Below are 14280 nucleotides of genomic sequence, written 5' to 3' on the forward strand. Positions count from 1 at the left end.
CGAATAATTGTGATTTTTTTTTTCCTCTATTGAAACCAAAAACGTTTACAAAAAGAGTTTGTCTTATTCAGGAAAAATAAAAGATTTAAAAATTATACCGAACGGCAAGTGAAATTTAAAAAAGAATAAATAGCTTAGAAACATCCGTCCGCTGTATTTTCTCATTCTCTTTTGAACAAAATAAAAGAGAGAAAGTATGTCTTAGAATAAACATGCTTACATGTTTCATGGTTGATTGCCTATTTCCTAACACAATGTATTGCTGACTTTTTTCAGCAATTGTCCCAATCTAGCTACTGCAAAAACAATTGCGATATTTTGTTTGTCTCGTATCAAATTATTTTTAAAATAATGTTAGTTCATTACATGTATATCATACTTCGTTTTATTACAGCATTATCAACCTGGATAACACCGTATACAATAATTAATGTTAACACATTGCTGCAAATATATTAGAAAAAACGTGGGCCAACTACAGAAAATCATATACTATCGTAACATTGTTTTGGATCGACGGTTTAATTTTACACCTTGAGAAAGCCCAAGATTTGAATGTTACCTGTAAGTGTAATTGTAATCCTAATCGTAGATGTATGACAGTTTCCGCAAATGTCTAATACGTTCTCCTATTTATTTGTATTGTAGTCCTGTATTATTATGTTGTCATTTTAATGTTTTATCTAACAATGCCATCAAAGTGCGAGGTTTGGCATGCCACAAAACCAGGTTCAACCCACCATTTTTTTCTTTAAAAATGTCCTGTACCAAGTCAGGAAAATGGTCATTGTTATATCATAGTTCCTTTCTGTGTATGTATCATTTTTACGTTGTGTTTTCGTTGTACGTGTCGTTTGTTTTCTCCTATATATGAGTGTGAATTCACATATAAAGACGTGTCACGGTACTTTTCTATCCCAAATTCATGTATTTGGTTTTGATGTTATATTGGTTATGCTCATCGGATTTTGTCTAATATGTCCGTTGCTGTGTGTGTTACATTTTAATGTTGTGTCGTTGTTTGTTCTCCTCTAATATTTAATGCGTTTCCCTCAGTTTTAGTTTGTTACCCCGATTTTGTTTTTTGTCTATAGATTTATGAGTTTTGAACAGCGGTATACTTCTGTTGCCTTTATTTATAGCATTTGACATTCCATAACAAACTGAAAATAAACAATATCAAAAAGTTCTTTAATACAAATAATTAAAGCAAATATTTCTAGATTCCACTGTCCTGAGTTCTATATAATGTTTAAAAAATGACCAAATAACCCTAATGCGTGATCTTGGGTTGTAATATAATGTCATTTCATTTATACATGTATACTATCATTTATCAAAAAAATAAAAAAAAAAACTTTTCTAATATACTGTTATTGTCACACTATACAATAAATGACTTCATCTTCTTTTATTTTGTAAATTACGCGTAATCTTTCTTATTTTCACACTTGAAGATACATTTGTATCTTCCCTTTTCTATAAATAAATTGTGGTCATTAATTTTGGTATTTTCTTTATGTAACAAACTAATTATTTGATCACTTGATATGGTAATGACATACACTGATGATGTTCCAAAATCTGTATTTATGATGAAGAATACGTTGTGACTATATAAATGAAAAGATTTTTAAAAAATACCAAGTATTGAATTTAGCATGTCATGATTGTTTTTTAAGTGTATCCTTTAAAATATGATTAAAAAATGTATTTAAACTCTCTGAAAATAAAATGATTTTAACTTTAAAATCGGACATGATTTAAAGTAAAACAGTAAGATGGGTAACACATAATCACGTTGTATAGCATTTAAAACAAAAATTCAAAACGTTGTGCCATATCTGTTAAAAAAATCTTTCGAAAATAAACGGTGTGCTTCATTTCATCTTTTGTTGTTACTGGAACTGATAATAAACGACGACTTCTAACTAATTAGTATTTGACAAATGTGATGATTTCAAAATACAATTTGATAAAATTCCAAGCTTATGATTAGATATGCAGCAACAACCTCCCATTTCAAGATCTAAACCTAATCTATTTTTGTCTTTCTTTCTTTTATTTCTTCCTTTCATTTTTTTCTCATATTTAAAAATGTATATTTAAACAATAACTGATATCAAATAGATAGTACAATACTATAATGCATAGGATAGTGAGAATATCTTAAATGAAAATTGTTTGACGGAGCTAAATACTCAGTAATTGTCTACTCAGGTAGTTTGCATTTAACATTAACGGTACCAGTTTTATGCAGTAACAGTGCTGCGATAAGTTTTTACCATATGGGTTTACTTATGTATTTCTCTGTCCTGTATGTTCCTGTGCTTATTTGTACTGTAATATATCAGCGGGAGGTATCGTTAGCAATAAAAACCAAGGTTAACCCACCAATTTGGCTTGTTATTTGGATTTGTTATCGCTTAATCAAATTATGTCTATTGTACAGCCTTATGCTATTGTAGTCTTTATTTACTAATTTCTTTGTTTGTCGTATTTGTTATGCAGTCCATTTAGATTTATTTCGTTTTCGTGAATTTTTGCCTACCACCTATTTTTATTCATGGCCGACTTGAACTTACAGCTAAGTGTTATATTTTGTATGTGTTTCGGTCATGATTGTTACTTTGGAATAAAGGGAGCATAAAAACCGTTGTTACGTTGGTTTTAGTTTTGTAAAATGTGTGTAATGATATCAGTATTAGAATTAATATACGCAATGCCCCTCTTAAATAATTGGTAAACAGAAGAATGATATAAAACGAAAAGTAGGATAAACGGACTTGACTTGAAAAAAGCAAAAAGTAAGACTCATCTATTTAACTGCAATATGTCATTATAAGGCAAAATTAACAATTTTGATAAATGCAATCAATCCGAAGTTTACAAGGTACAAAATCAAAACGATGATGAGAATTGTATGTAACATATCATGCGAGTATAAACACCTTCAAATTATATCATCTGTAATATTATTCGTTACCTCCAAAAACAGTATAGCTTTTTGTAACCATCAGAAAATCTTTTATTTAGAAGTCCATATATTATGGGATTGCAACAGCTGTTAAAATAACCGATTAAAAGTGTCGACATGTGAAATATTCTATGCACTTTACCAGGTACAACAATGCTTAATATCATACTTATACAATAAGGAAACCAGCAAATGAAAAATACAATAACTATTGTGACAAGCATAATGGAAAGTCTTATTTCCTCTGGATTTGCCTTATTTACCACCGGCCGTTTTGGAGGTGAGGCTCTAGTCTTTATTGTACTTGATAATGCTCTGTGCTTTTTGTTGACATCTGATTGTCCTTCTGACTTCGTATTTAGATTTCCTATGCATCTTTGTTGATTACTTTCCCGTCTTATGCCTAGCACATTGGTTTTTTCTACTGATTTGCTTCCATTTTGATCTTTTAACATAGACATTTGTACAGGGTAAGTATTCGATACTCTCTTTTTGCTGGTCTTTACTGTCTTGTAAATTTTATAATTACAAAAGATCATAACAACAAGAGGAACACCGAAACAGCAACATATCATAAAAAGAGCATATGATAATGACATTGGCCAGTTGGCAAAGCATATTTTCTGCGATGGAGTGTATGAGTATTTACACCAACCAAGTAATGGTGGAACGGAGACGCCAATAGTCACTGCTATAGATGCTGTAAAAGAAAACAAAATAATTATTTGTTTTGAGCAATGTCTGAGGGGTCATCCATAATTGTCAACCATTTTCCAAAGTGTACAAAACGTACACTTGGGGGGAGGGGGTTAAAAAATCAACATTTCCAGAATTTATTTCGTTTCCGTAGGGAAGGTCGATGTATAAAATCGTGAATTGGCTTGGGTGTGTTTCTCTTCTTATTTCTTCTTTATTATTTATATTTTCACTCGATGATAATTTATTTCGATATCATAATTCTCCTCAATCCGGATTGAAACTAAATCTTTTCAAAAATGAAAACTTGTAAAAAAATTTAAACAAAAAGTTTGCAAGCATTTCTCAGTACCCCCGATTGTCAATTTCACCTGCTTTATTATAGATCGTTATCGTTTCACTGTTTAATAAACAAAACTGAAACACTAAATTCTTTGAATATTTTGATTTTGACAAAGACGCCATTTTGTGAAAAGATTTTTAACTGGTCCTTCGATTAATTTCCTTGTAATGTTTTCCAAAACAGTAAACCAGTATTATCGTGATAAATGACTAGAAATGACTGTTTTATTTGAATAAAATATCATAAAGCCAGTTACTCTGTCAATATAACATGATCAAAATCGGGTCTGGACCAGCGTCGTTGTATGTATTTGATTAAGGTTATATAAATAGTGGAGCATAGCTGATAATTCTTATTTACTAAAAATGTGAAAAATTTCCCTGCTATTATGGATGATTTAAATTTCAGACTATCGACTTACAGGAAGTAGCTTTATTTTTCACTTGTTACAAACTGCCCAATAATATAATAGGGCTAAATAAAACTTTGAAGAATGGTTTTATTGTTCAATGATGTTTTAGAATTTCAGCATTCGACAAATAAAAAGTGGATATAACGGAAGATGTAAATTTCCTTACGTGCACCAACATTATAAAGCTGCAGACCTAATATTAAATCATTTCCTTTATTTTAGACAAGAAAACTTGGACAGTTGTCTCATTGGCAATCATACCACATCTTCTTTTTTTATATTTGACAAAAGATTCATTGCGGTCGGACGGATTCGAGTATCTACTTCTGTGAGACTTATACAAAACATCAAATTTACCCTAACTGAATCAGAAATTATCTTTTATTCTTTTATTCGCTGTACAAAGTAGTCATTAACCCTTTTATGCACACAAAGAACAAAAGAGAACTGTAGACTACGTGAATTTAAAACAATTAACAAAACTCACCATTAATCATAAGTATTACGTTTTTCCTTGTGTACACTTTTATAAACTTGGAAGGATGACAAACCATAACGTATCTGTTAATGCTAATATTACATAAAGACAGTACACTTCCACATAGCGTCACCATATTTGTAAATCCAAAACCTATACATGCTTCGTCTGATAAAAACCATTCACCCGAAAATATGGTGAAGACCGTTACTGGTATATTTACAACTGATACCAACAAATCAAATGCAGAGAGAACCAGAAGAAAACAATTTGTGACTGTTCTCAAGGCACGACACCGTATGACTATAATCCAAATAGAAATATTTCCTAATACAGCTACAAAACATATAATAGAGAGAAGTATTCCCTCTATAAATTGTTCTGCAGTTAAATCTTTGTACTGCATTCGATCAGTTAGTGTTTTATTATTGTCCATATTCATATAAGCAAAATTGGTATCAAATAAAGCATTCCTCTCAGTTGGTTCATAACGCATACCTTTTCGGTTCATTTCTTATTATGTTCAGAAATGAGATTTTCTCTTTTTATAATTGAAAAAGAAAATGAAAATTTACAATGAAAATAAATGGATTATTTTTTATATATATTACACTGATTTATATTTGGATAATTGCAATTAAACTTGTGATTTAATACTCAATAAAAAAAAACATATCCGTTTATTTCTAATTAATAATTTTGTCATATTCAATTATATACTAGTACATAAGCAGTCCGATGATTTAGAATAACCTAGTATTACTAATTGCGATTGATTAAAATCTTTTATCTACGTTTAGTAATCACAAGAGACAAATTTTATTATTATTTCAGGTATTTCTAATGTGTAGGTCACGATAAAAGTACAATCGTTCAAAACCAATAAAATTGTTAATTATTTAAATTAAAATATTACAATCTTTGATCAATATTGAACATTTCTTAAATAATCAGTTAACAATATGATAAGGTACAGAGTGGATATAGTGTACATATTTATAATGCATGATGGGAGTTATGTGTTATTATAAATCGAAGATAATAACAATAACGATAAATGAGTTAATACGTCTTGCTTATTTAGGGAATTGAATAAAACAATTGTTTTTGAAAATATATATTTATGATATGATTACACTTGAAGTATGGTGTTAAATCGTGTCATGATTATTAGCCAGAATGTGGTGTGATCATAAAGACTAGATTTATATGTATTTCCTATCACTTCAAGGTTTCAGGTAAATCATTCTATAACTATAAATTGATTTCAATCAACTTTCAATGATATATATGGATGATTGTAACGATAAGATTATCATCCATTATATGGTAAACTTTTCAATGAGACAACTATCCACAACGGACCAAAAAAACTATTGGTCACCGTTCACCAATGAGCAAAACACATCACATATAGTCAGCTATAAAAGCCTTCAAATGACAAAAAGTGTTTTTCTTTACAAGTTGTGATCAGTTAAAAAGTATTCCATGGGGGGAGGGCGGGTGGAAAACAACATTCCATAAATTTATATGTGTCTAAATCTGTTTCTGTGTGTACTTCTCAGTGTCATTGTTTGGCTTTATAACTATTTTGATTTGAGCGTCACTGATGAGTCTTATGTAGACGAAACGCGCGTATGGCGTACTAAATTGTAGTCCTGGTACCTTTGATAACTATGTTAGCATTTCAGAAAGGCTAAAATCACTGATCAATGAGTTCTTGCTTTGCTATAAGTGATCATGATAAATATTCTTGCAAGAACACTACTTTGTAAATATTCAGAAACCCACACTTTTCGCGACTGATTAACCGTAAAGTACATAGTCAGAAAAGTCAAATAACAAAGAAGTTACAAAATCTCCTTAGAATCTACCAAGAATGAGGCTTTTCTTCAATGAAAGTTTGACGAAAATGTTGATGCTACAAGACACGCTTCAACCACATACTTAACATATCGGTTGACAACGATCAACGATCGAATGTGAGCTTGCTCGGTTTCACTTCAGCGACTTTTATCGCATGATTATAAAAAAATTACAACAATTATATAAGAATTTGGTTTTATGTTTGTCCAACGAACAGTTTATTGTAATTAATAAGTTTGTTGTTGTCTGTCTTGAGTTTCTCCTTTGTAATAATAAAGCTGTAACACACAAGTTGGTGTTGTTTATCTACAAAGTAATGAGAAAGCAGAAAGTTGCATTGTTTTAAGATTAAATCAGGTGATTTCAGTCTTCCTCTCTTTTATGTACCGACATTACGAAACAAGGAATACAGTATAATAACAGTTCGAAAGGAAAATTTCATCAACCATGATCACAATTTTCAGAACTGTTAAATAAGACGAAGAAAACAACATTTAAATTACACACATCCTTCGACATTGGTGTATATAACATGTTTACTTATGTCATTTACAGTATGTCAGGAAGATATTACATTGAAAAATACATCTTCAAATATGTTACATTATTTCAAATTATGCAGCCGGTTGGTATTACAGCCTTATTTTATTTTATTTTAACATAGTCACAATACAGCTTTTATTTGAAGGGACATACGCTACATGTACGAGATGTTTTTTTAAATATGATATTTATGTGTTTAATCATTAATAGAAGTGAAAAAGTTATATAAAAATTCGCATTTAGAAGCTAGTTGGGTTCATGTTGTCAACATAAAAGAGGGACGAAAGATACCAAAGGGACAGTCAAACTACGAAACATCGCTAATGAATTGTTCACTTGCTAGTGAGTAATATTACCACATGCATGTGAATTTCAATTTAACCCGCTTATCAAGATGGGTTCCGCTAAAATTATGCAGACATTTCAAGGATTAAAATTTGAAAATTGAAAATGAAATGAAGGTAAAAAGTAAAATCACAAAAATACTAAACTACGAGGAAAAATCAAAATGGAAAGTCCGTATTCAAAAGGCAATATCAAAAGCTCAAACACATCACACCAATGGATATCAACTGTATTCCTGGTTTGGTACAGGAATTTTCTTATGTGGAAAATGGTGGATTAAACCTGGTTTTCTAGCTAGTTAAGCCTCTTACTTGTATGACAGTCGGATAAAATTCTATTATATTGACAACAATGTTTGACCAAAACAAACAGACATAATAGGTAAAATGTCAAAAATAGAGGTATAGCAGTAAACATTGTGTTATTATCTGAACCACGTTAAAACAAAGAAATATGTAAATAAACAATGGCACAATAACACAATGACGGGATGTATAAGTACAGAGCAACGTCATATGTATCAAAGAAACACAAAAAGGCATGTAAAGTAGGCGTATTAGCAAAAATGAAGGCAAAAAAGAAAAATTATCAAAGAACAATAACACAATGACGGGATACGCTATTTGATTGACTGTTTCGATAGACAAAAACTCATTCTTATATAAGTAAAGCGACGATTAACATATATTTTTTACCTGTAATATGACATCAAATATTTAAATCTATATCAACGTTTGTATCGGAAAAGATCGTCGTCAGTCTTTGGAAGTTTGTATATATTTTTAAATAGTAATGACCTTCTTAATACTACACAGTCAGGTTTCAGACCTAAACATTCGTGTACTACTGCTCTTACTAAATTAGTAGATGAATGGTTAGCAAATATAGATAATGGAGAGATAAACGGAGTTATATTTTTAGATTTAAAGAAAGCTTTTGATCTGGTTAATCACATAATTTTATTGAAAAAACTTGAATATTATAATGTTTCAAATTGTACACTAGACTGGTTTAAGTCTTACTTGATTGAACGAAGCCAACAAGTGAAGGTCAATAACGTCATGTCTAATACTAAATGCATAAAAACTGGGGTACCACAAGGTTCTATCCTGGGCCCTCTGTTATTTATTTTATATATCAATGATTTACCACTTAATATAGAACATTCATTAATAGATTTATATGCAGATGATTCTACATTACATTGTAAAGGTAATAATTTACTTCAGTTAACTTCTAACCTTCAAAATGATATTCATGTAATTGAAAACTGGTGTTCGCAAAATTGTATGAAATTAAATGCCAAAAAGTGTAAATCAATGATTATTGGTTCAAAACAAAGGCTTTGTTCAACTGGAAACAGTTTAGATATCAATATTTCAAATGAACAAATAGAAAATGTAGATTGTGAAAAACTTCTTGGTTTATATATTGACAAAAACCTAAGTTGGAATCAGCAGATAGATAAAATGTCATGTACTATATCAAACAGAATCAATTTATTACAAAAGATAAGAAAATATTTACCTATGCATATACGTATTATCTATTTTAATGCTTATATTCTGCCATTATTTGATTATTGTTGCAATATATGGGGAAGCTGTTGTGAAAGTGGAATAAATAAACTAAATAAGTTATTAAAGAAATCTGCTAGGGTTATAGTAGAAGCTGACATAATGACATCATCCAGTTTATTGTTTAATAGTTTACACTGGTTAAATATGGAAAAACGCATTCAATACCAAAAGGCAATACTTGTATTTAAATCATTAAATGGTATGGTTCCTAACTATTTACAAGAAAATTTTCATTTTACTGATAATCAAAATTATAACTTACGTTCAGCTGATGAAAAACTATTAAATCTTCCAAAACCAAAAACAAATTTTTTAAAGAAAACATTTACATATTCAGGTTCTCAAATATGGAACAGTTTACCAAATGAAATAAAAATGAGTAATACACTTGTATCTTTTAAAACAAAATGTTACAAATTTTTCATCAATTGTGCAAATTAATATGCTTTTTCATTATTATTTAAATACAATTGTATATTGTGTATAATATAACTTTATAATACTCTATGTACTTATAAATATGTTATTATTATTTTGAGGACTCTCAGGAAGATTAGTTTTAACTAATGGGATCATCCTCTTGAAATAAAGATTATTTATTTATTTATTTATTTATTTACCTCCATAGTTAGTTAGATGGCGTCTTGACTGAATAACAAGTAATGCTGAAACGCGTAATCCCTTGCATGGTAAATTGTTTATTTTGTATTTTTATAATTTTGATATATGTTTAAGTATGTTATAAACAAATTTGAGAATTTGAATCAAATCAGTAGCATAAATTTTACTGCTTTAAAGCATCGTGTTTGGATTTCTTTAAAAACTGAATGTACTTGCAGTTCGTGCAAGGAATAAGATGGACATTCTTTAAGTAACAAGTGAACTGTCGGAATGCTTACAATGTTATCATATGTACAGTGTTTTCTTTGTGCTATGTTTATGGCAAGTCATCGGTCTTATGATATTGTGAAGTGGTAAAGATTAGCTGATTCTGATGAGTCCAAAGTACATGATCAATAAGTACGTTTAATAGTAAACAAATGTATTTCCATACATAATTATATGACTGTGTACCATTCCAATCTAATCAACTTCATATAACTCTCTACTAGTTTCCAATGTTCAAAGGCTTTACCGTCACCTGTAGTTTGAACATCCTTCCCAACAGGTCTGTGGATAGTTTTCTCAATAAAAATAAAACCACATGTTGATATATATTATATATATACCATTCAAGCATGCGAACAAAAATGGATCCCCGTTCGGTCTTCGACAATGCAGAGAACCACAACGTATAATATGCTATATATGACCTTGGAATAACAAAGTGATAAATAGGTTATTACAAAAAACTAATCACCAGATTGGAATTTTCTCAGTGATCAAATCACAAAATGCGACAGAGAGGAACTGGGAAATGCACATACACAATTTGGTGTGTTTCTGCATGTTTGTGTGTGCTACACCATGTCCCGATCAAAGAAAACATGGTCGTACCAACACATCAACAAAATAAAGTGTAAAACCTGAAGGAAAGGCATTGTTAGACCCAAACTAACCACGTATATCAGATAACAAGCAAAAAACAATACACATAACACCTTTCAGGTTTTCTCAGATTTCAACTTATTAATGAAAAAGTTCTCCGTACAGAATAAAATTTTAATAGCTGCAGCTCTAACATATCTAATGTAAACACGTCATAGCAATCTGAGACAAAGCACAACCTTGTGCAATCCCAAAATATAAGTTTCCGTAGAATAACAGTATGTAAAGATCGTACAACAAACCTGAGTTATAAATTGTTCAATGAATTTATAACGGTATATGGATATTTTCTTAGTTCACAAGCTCTATAAGCAACTTTTCATTAATGTATATGTATTTGTTCAAGATCTTTTCTCTTTTTATATTTTCTATTTCCAACATTGATTACTATAGTATGTGTTTTAACGGCTAGATTTAATATAAAAAAATAAAACGCATGTCATGTATTTCTTGTATAATCAAACCGACGAAGATAGTTTTCATTTTCCATAACATTAGTATAGACACACTTTAGTATTATATCATCATAAGTTTAATAGTCTTCGTTTCCGACAAAAACAATATAACTTTTTAAATCCATCAGAAAATCTCTTATTTAGAAGTCCATATATTATTGGATTGCAACAGCTGTTGAAATAACCGATTAAAAGCGTCGACATGTGAAATATTCTATGCACTTTACCGGGTACTATAATGCTTAATATCATACTTATACAATAAGGGAACCAGCAAACGAAAAACACAACAACTATTGTACCAAGCATTATGGCAAGTCTTATTTCTTCTGGTTTTGTCTTGGACACCTTTGACACTACTGGCAATTTAGGAGATGAGGTTTTGAATTGAAAACTGGTCGATAATATTCTATTGCTTTTGTTGGATGCAAATTGTGTTTCTATGTTTAAATCTTGATTTCCTATTCCAGTGCGCTGATTGCGTTCTTGTCTAATTCCTTGTTGACCGGTGATGTCGGACAGTGTGCTTTCGCTTTCATCTTTAGATATTGACATTTGAACAGTGTAATTATCCATAATTTTATTTTTGCTGGTTTTCACTATTCTGTAAATTTTATAATTACAAAAGATCATAACAACAAGGGGAACACCGAAACAACAACATATCATAAACAGTGAATATGATAATGACATTGGCCAGTTGGCAAAACATATGTACTGCGATGGAGTGTATGAGTATTCACACCAGCCAAGTAATGGTGGAACGGAGACGCCAATAGTCACTGCTATAGATGCTGCAAAAGAAATAAAAATCATCAACAGACAACATTTTACAAAAATTTCAATCAATGCTTTAATATGATAAATGAGAAACATATTTAAATTTATTGCACAAAAGAATCTGCAGTTAACGTCAATTTGACAGTAACTCGACAAATATCGTAGTGTTCACTTGTCAGTTCATGGTTTTAAGTTAACTCATCGTAGAATTTTGTATTTGCTCCAGAAAAGAAGCCATGCCACGGCGTAATTCAGTATATAAAAGTTTGCCTTTCAAGATATGTTTTGTTAAAATATTCCTCTAATTCTGGAGTAAATACCAATAAAAGATACTTGTCTTATAATTTGGTTCGGCATATCCGCCTTCCCATCTACACAACAAAGTCTTTATCTATGCTGCTAGAATTCTAAGTCTGTGTTTGTGTAACATATTTGTTTTTCGTTCATTGTTTTGTACATAAATTAGACCGTTAGTTTTGTCGTTTGAATTGGTTTGCGTGTGTCATGTCGGGCCCTTTATGGCTGACTCTACGGTAAGGATTTTGCTCATTGTTGAAGAACGTACAGTGACCTATAGTTGTTTATCTCTGTGTCATGTTCGTTAATAATTAAGAGTTGTGTTATTGGCAATCATACCACGTCTTCATTGTTTTTATATTTTATGTCACTAAAACGTAGTAAAGAAGGTTTGGTTTGGTTTTAATTTTGTGGGATTTATGTTTCCGCCTCTTTTTCTACTCAAAAACTAATTACTGGCTTACTCGAAAACAGTTCTGGACGCGGCAAAATTATATCGTATCATTTTGAAAAATGTTATTTTCAGAAAATAAAAAGTCTGTTAACCTTTATACTCAATAAATTTTTCAAATCAAATGTAGAATATGATGGAAAATGGAAAATTTCAAAAAATAAAAAATTTGACCTTGTGAAGTATTTGAAAAAATTAATATGAAATTTTACCGATTTACGAAGACTCACCAATAATCATAGTTGCAACGTTTTTCCTTTTGTATACTTCAATAAACTTGGAAGGATGACAAACCATAACGTATCTGTTTATGCTTATATTACACAAAGATAGTACGCTTCCACAAAGCGTCAACATATTTGTAAATCCAAAAACTATGCATGCTCCGTCTGATAAAAACCATTCACCCGAAAATATTGTTAAGATTGTAACTGGTATATTTATAAATGACACTAACAGGTCAAATGCTGAGAGAACTAAAAGAAAGCAATTTGTGATTGTTCTCAAAGCACGAGATCTCAAGACTATAATCCAAATTGAAATATTTCCAAGCACAGATACAAGACAGATAAAAGTAAGTAATATTCCTTCAATATATTGTTCTGCAGTAATATCTCCATATTGTGTGCGATCAGTTAGTGTTTGATTGTTGTCCGTATTCATAAAAGAAACATTTGTAGCAGACATTGGCTTAAAACGCATACTTATACGCGCCATTTCTTATTAGTGTGATCTGTCATTACATTTCTACTTCTTAAAGAAATTATATTTGTCTTTTCACAAAAAAAAACCAGAAAACGAAACGGATTAATATTAAAAAACGGATGGTTGTCGTCATAAATAACACTTATTTGAGCTTAAGGGTTTACAATAATCCAACTTGTAATTTAACGAAACAAAAACAATAAAAACATATCCGGGTTTTTGTAATTATCCTTTTTTTATTCACAATCATACCTAACATTCAATGTCTGGTGATTTAAAATTGAAATAAAATTTCTTATTTCACTAATGAAGAGCCAACACAAGAGAATAAGATTTATTATTGTTTCAGGCATTTACAATGTATTTGATAGTATCAGATTATTACATGGCATTTTTCATATCGCATGTATTTTCAGCCCCAAGTTCAATATCAGCCCAAGAGCCGCATGGCTCGAGGGCTGATAATACATGCGATATGAAAAATGATATGTTATGATCTTTTTATCATATGCTTCAACAATGGAGAAAAATAACAGATTCATATATTGATCCTTTTACGTGGTTCCCAAATAGTAATTCAAAGAGTGAAAAGTTCACGGACGTCGGACCCCAAAGGAGTAGGTCCAGTAAGACCCTTTTTTGGCCCCAAAATAGAGCAGTTTTAAAAAAATGTTAAAATGTAAACTTTAAGTTATTTATTGGAAAGTAGAATGCTTCTGCTACATGAATATGGGCTATTTTTTGACAATACAATGCACATATTTCGGGTACTAGCATCATTAAGTCATACTAAATTACTAAAAT

At 30.4% G+C, this 14280-nt stretch overlaps 2 protein-coding genes across 2 annotated transcripts; both read right to left on the reverse strand.

Annotated features, from left to right (window-relative positions):
• Positions 1–1176: 1176 nt before the first annotated feature.
• On the reverse strand, positions 1177–5499 carry LOC139490574 (melatonin receptor type 1B-B-like). Its single transcript, XM_071277426.1, has 2 exons — positions 4916–5499; positions 1177–3677 (listed from the first exon to the last, which is right to left on the reverse strand). Exons 1-2 carry the CDS (start codon positions 5415–5417, stop codon positions 2983–2985), a joined length of 1197 nt encoding a protein of 398 aa, XP_071133527.1. The 5' UTR covers positions 5418–5499; the 3' UTR covers positions 1177–2982.
• Positions 5500–11235: 5736 nt separating this feature from the next.
• LOC139492377 (melatonin receptor type 1B-B-like) lies at positions 11236–13503 on the reverse strand. Its single transcript, XM_071280584.1, has 2 exons — positions 13002–13503; positions 11236–12037 (listed from the first exon to the last, which is right to left on the reverse strand). Exons 1-2 carry the CDS (start codon positions 13486–13488, stop codon positions 11313–11315), a joined length of 1212 nt encoding a protein of 403 aa, XP_071136685.1. The 5' UTR covers positions 13489–13503; the 3' UTR covers positions 11236–11312.
• Positions 13504–14280: the final 777 nt, after the last annotated feature.

The sequence above is a fragment of the Mytilus edulis genome, chromosome 10, assembly GCF_963676685.1.
Source record: "Mytilus edulis chromosome 10, xbMytEdul2.2, whole genome shotgun sequence".
In the NCBI taxonomy this organism is placed as follows: domain Eukaryota; kingdom Metazoa; phylum Mollusca; class Bivalvia; order Mytilida; family Mytilidae; genus Mytilus; species Mytilus edulis.

Coding starts and splice junctions, on each gene's coding strand:
- LOC139490574 (XM_071277426.1), bottom strand. CDS start 5,417: ATGAACCGAAAAGGTATGCGTTATGAACCAACTGAGAGGAATGCTTTA. Junction 3,678..4,915: donor CGTAATACTTATGATTAATG/GTGAGTTTTGTT, acceptor TTTCTTTTACAG/CATCTATAGCAGTGACTATT.
- LOC139492377 (XM_071280584.1), bottom strand. CDS start 13,488: ATGGCGCGTATAAGTATGCGTTTTAAGCCAATGTCTGCTACAAATGTT. Junction 12,038..13,001: donor CGTTGCAACTATGATTATTG/GTGAGTCTTCGT, acceptor TTTCTTTTGCAG/CATCTATAGCAGTGACTATT.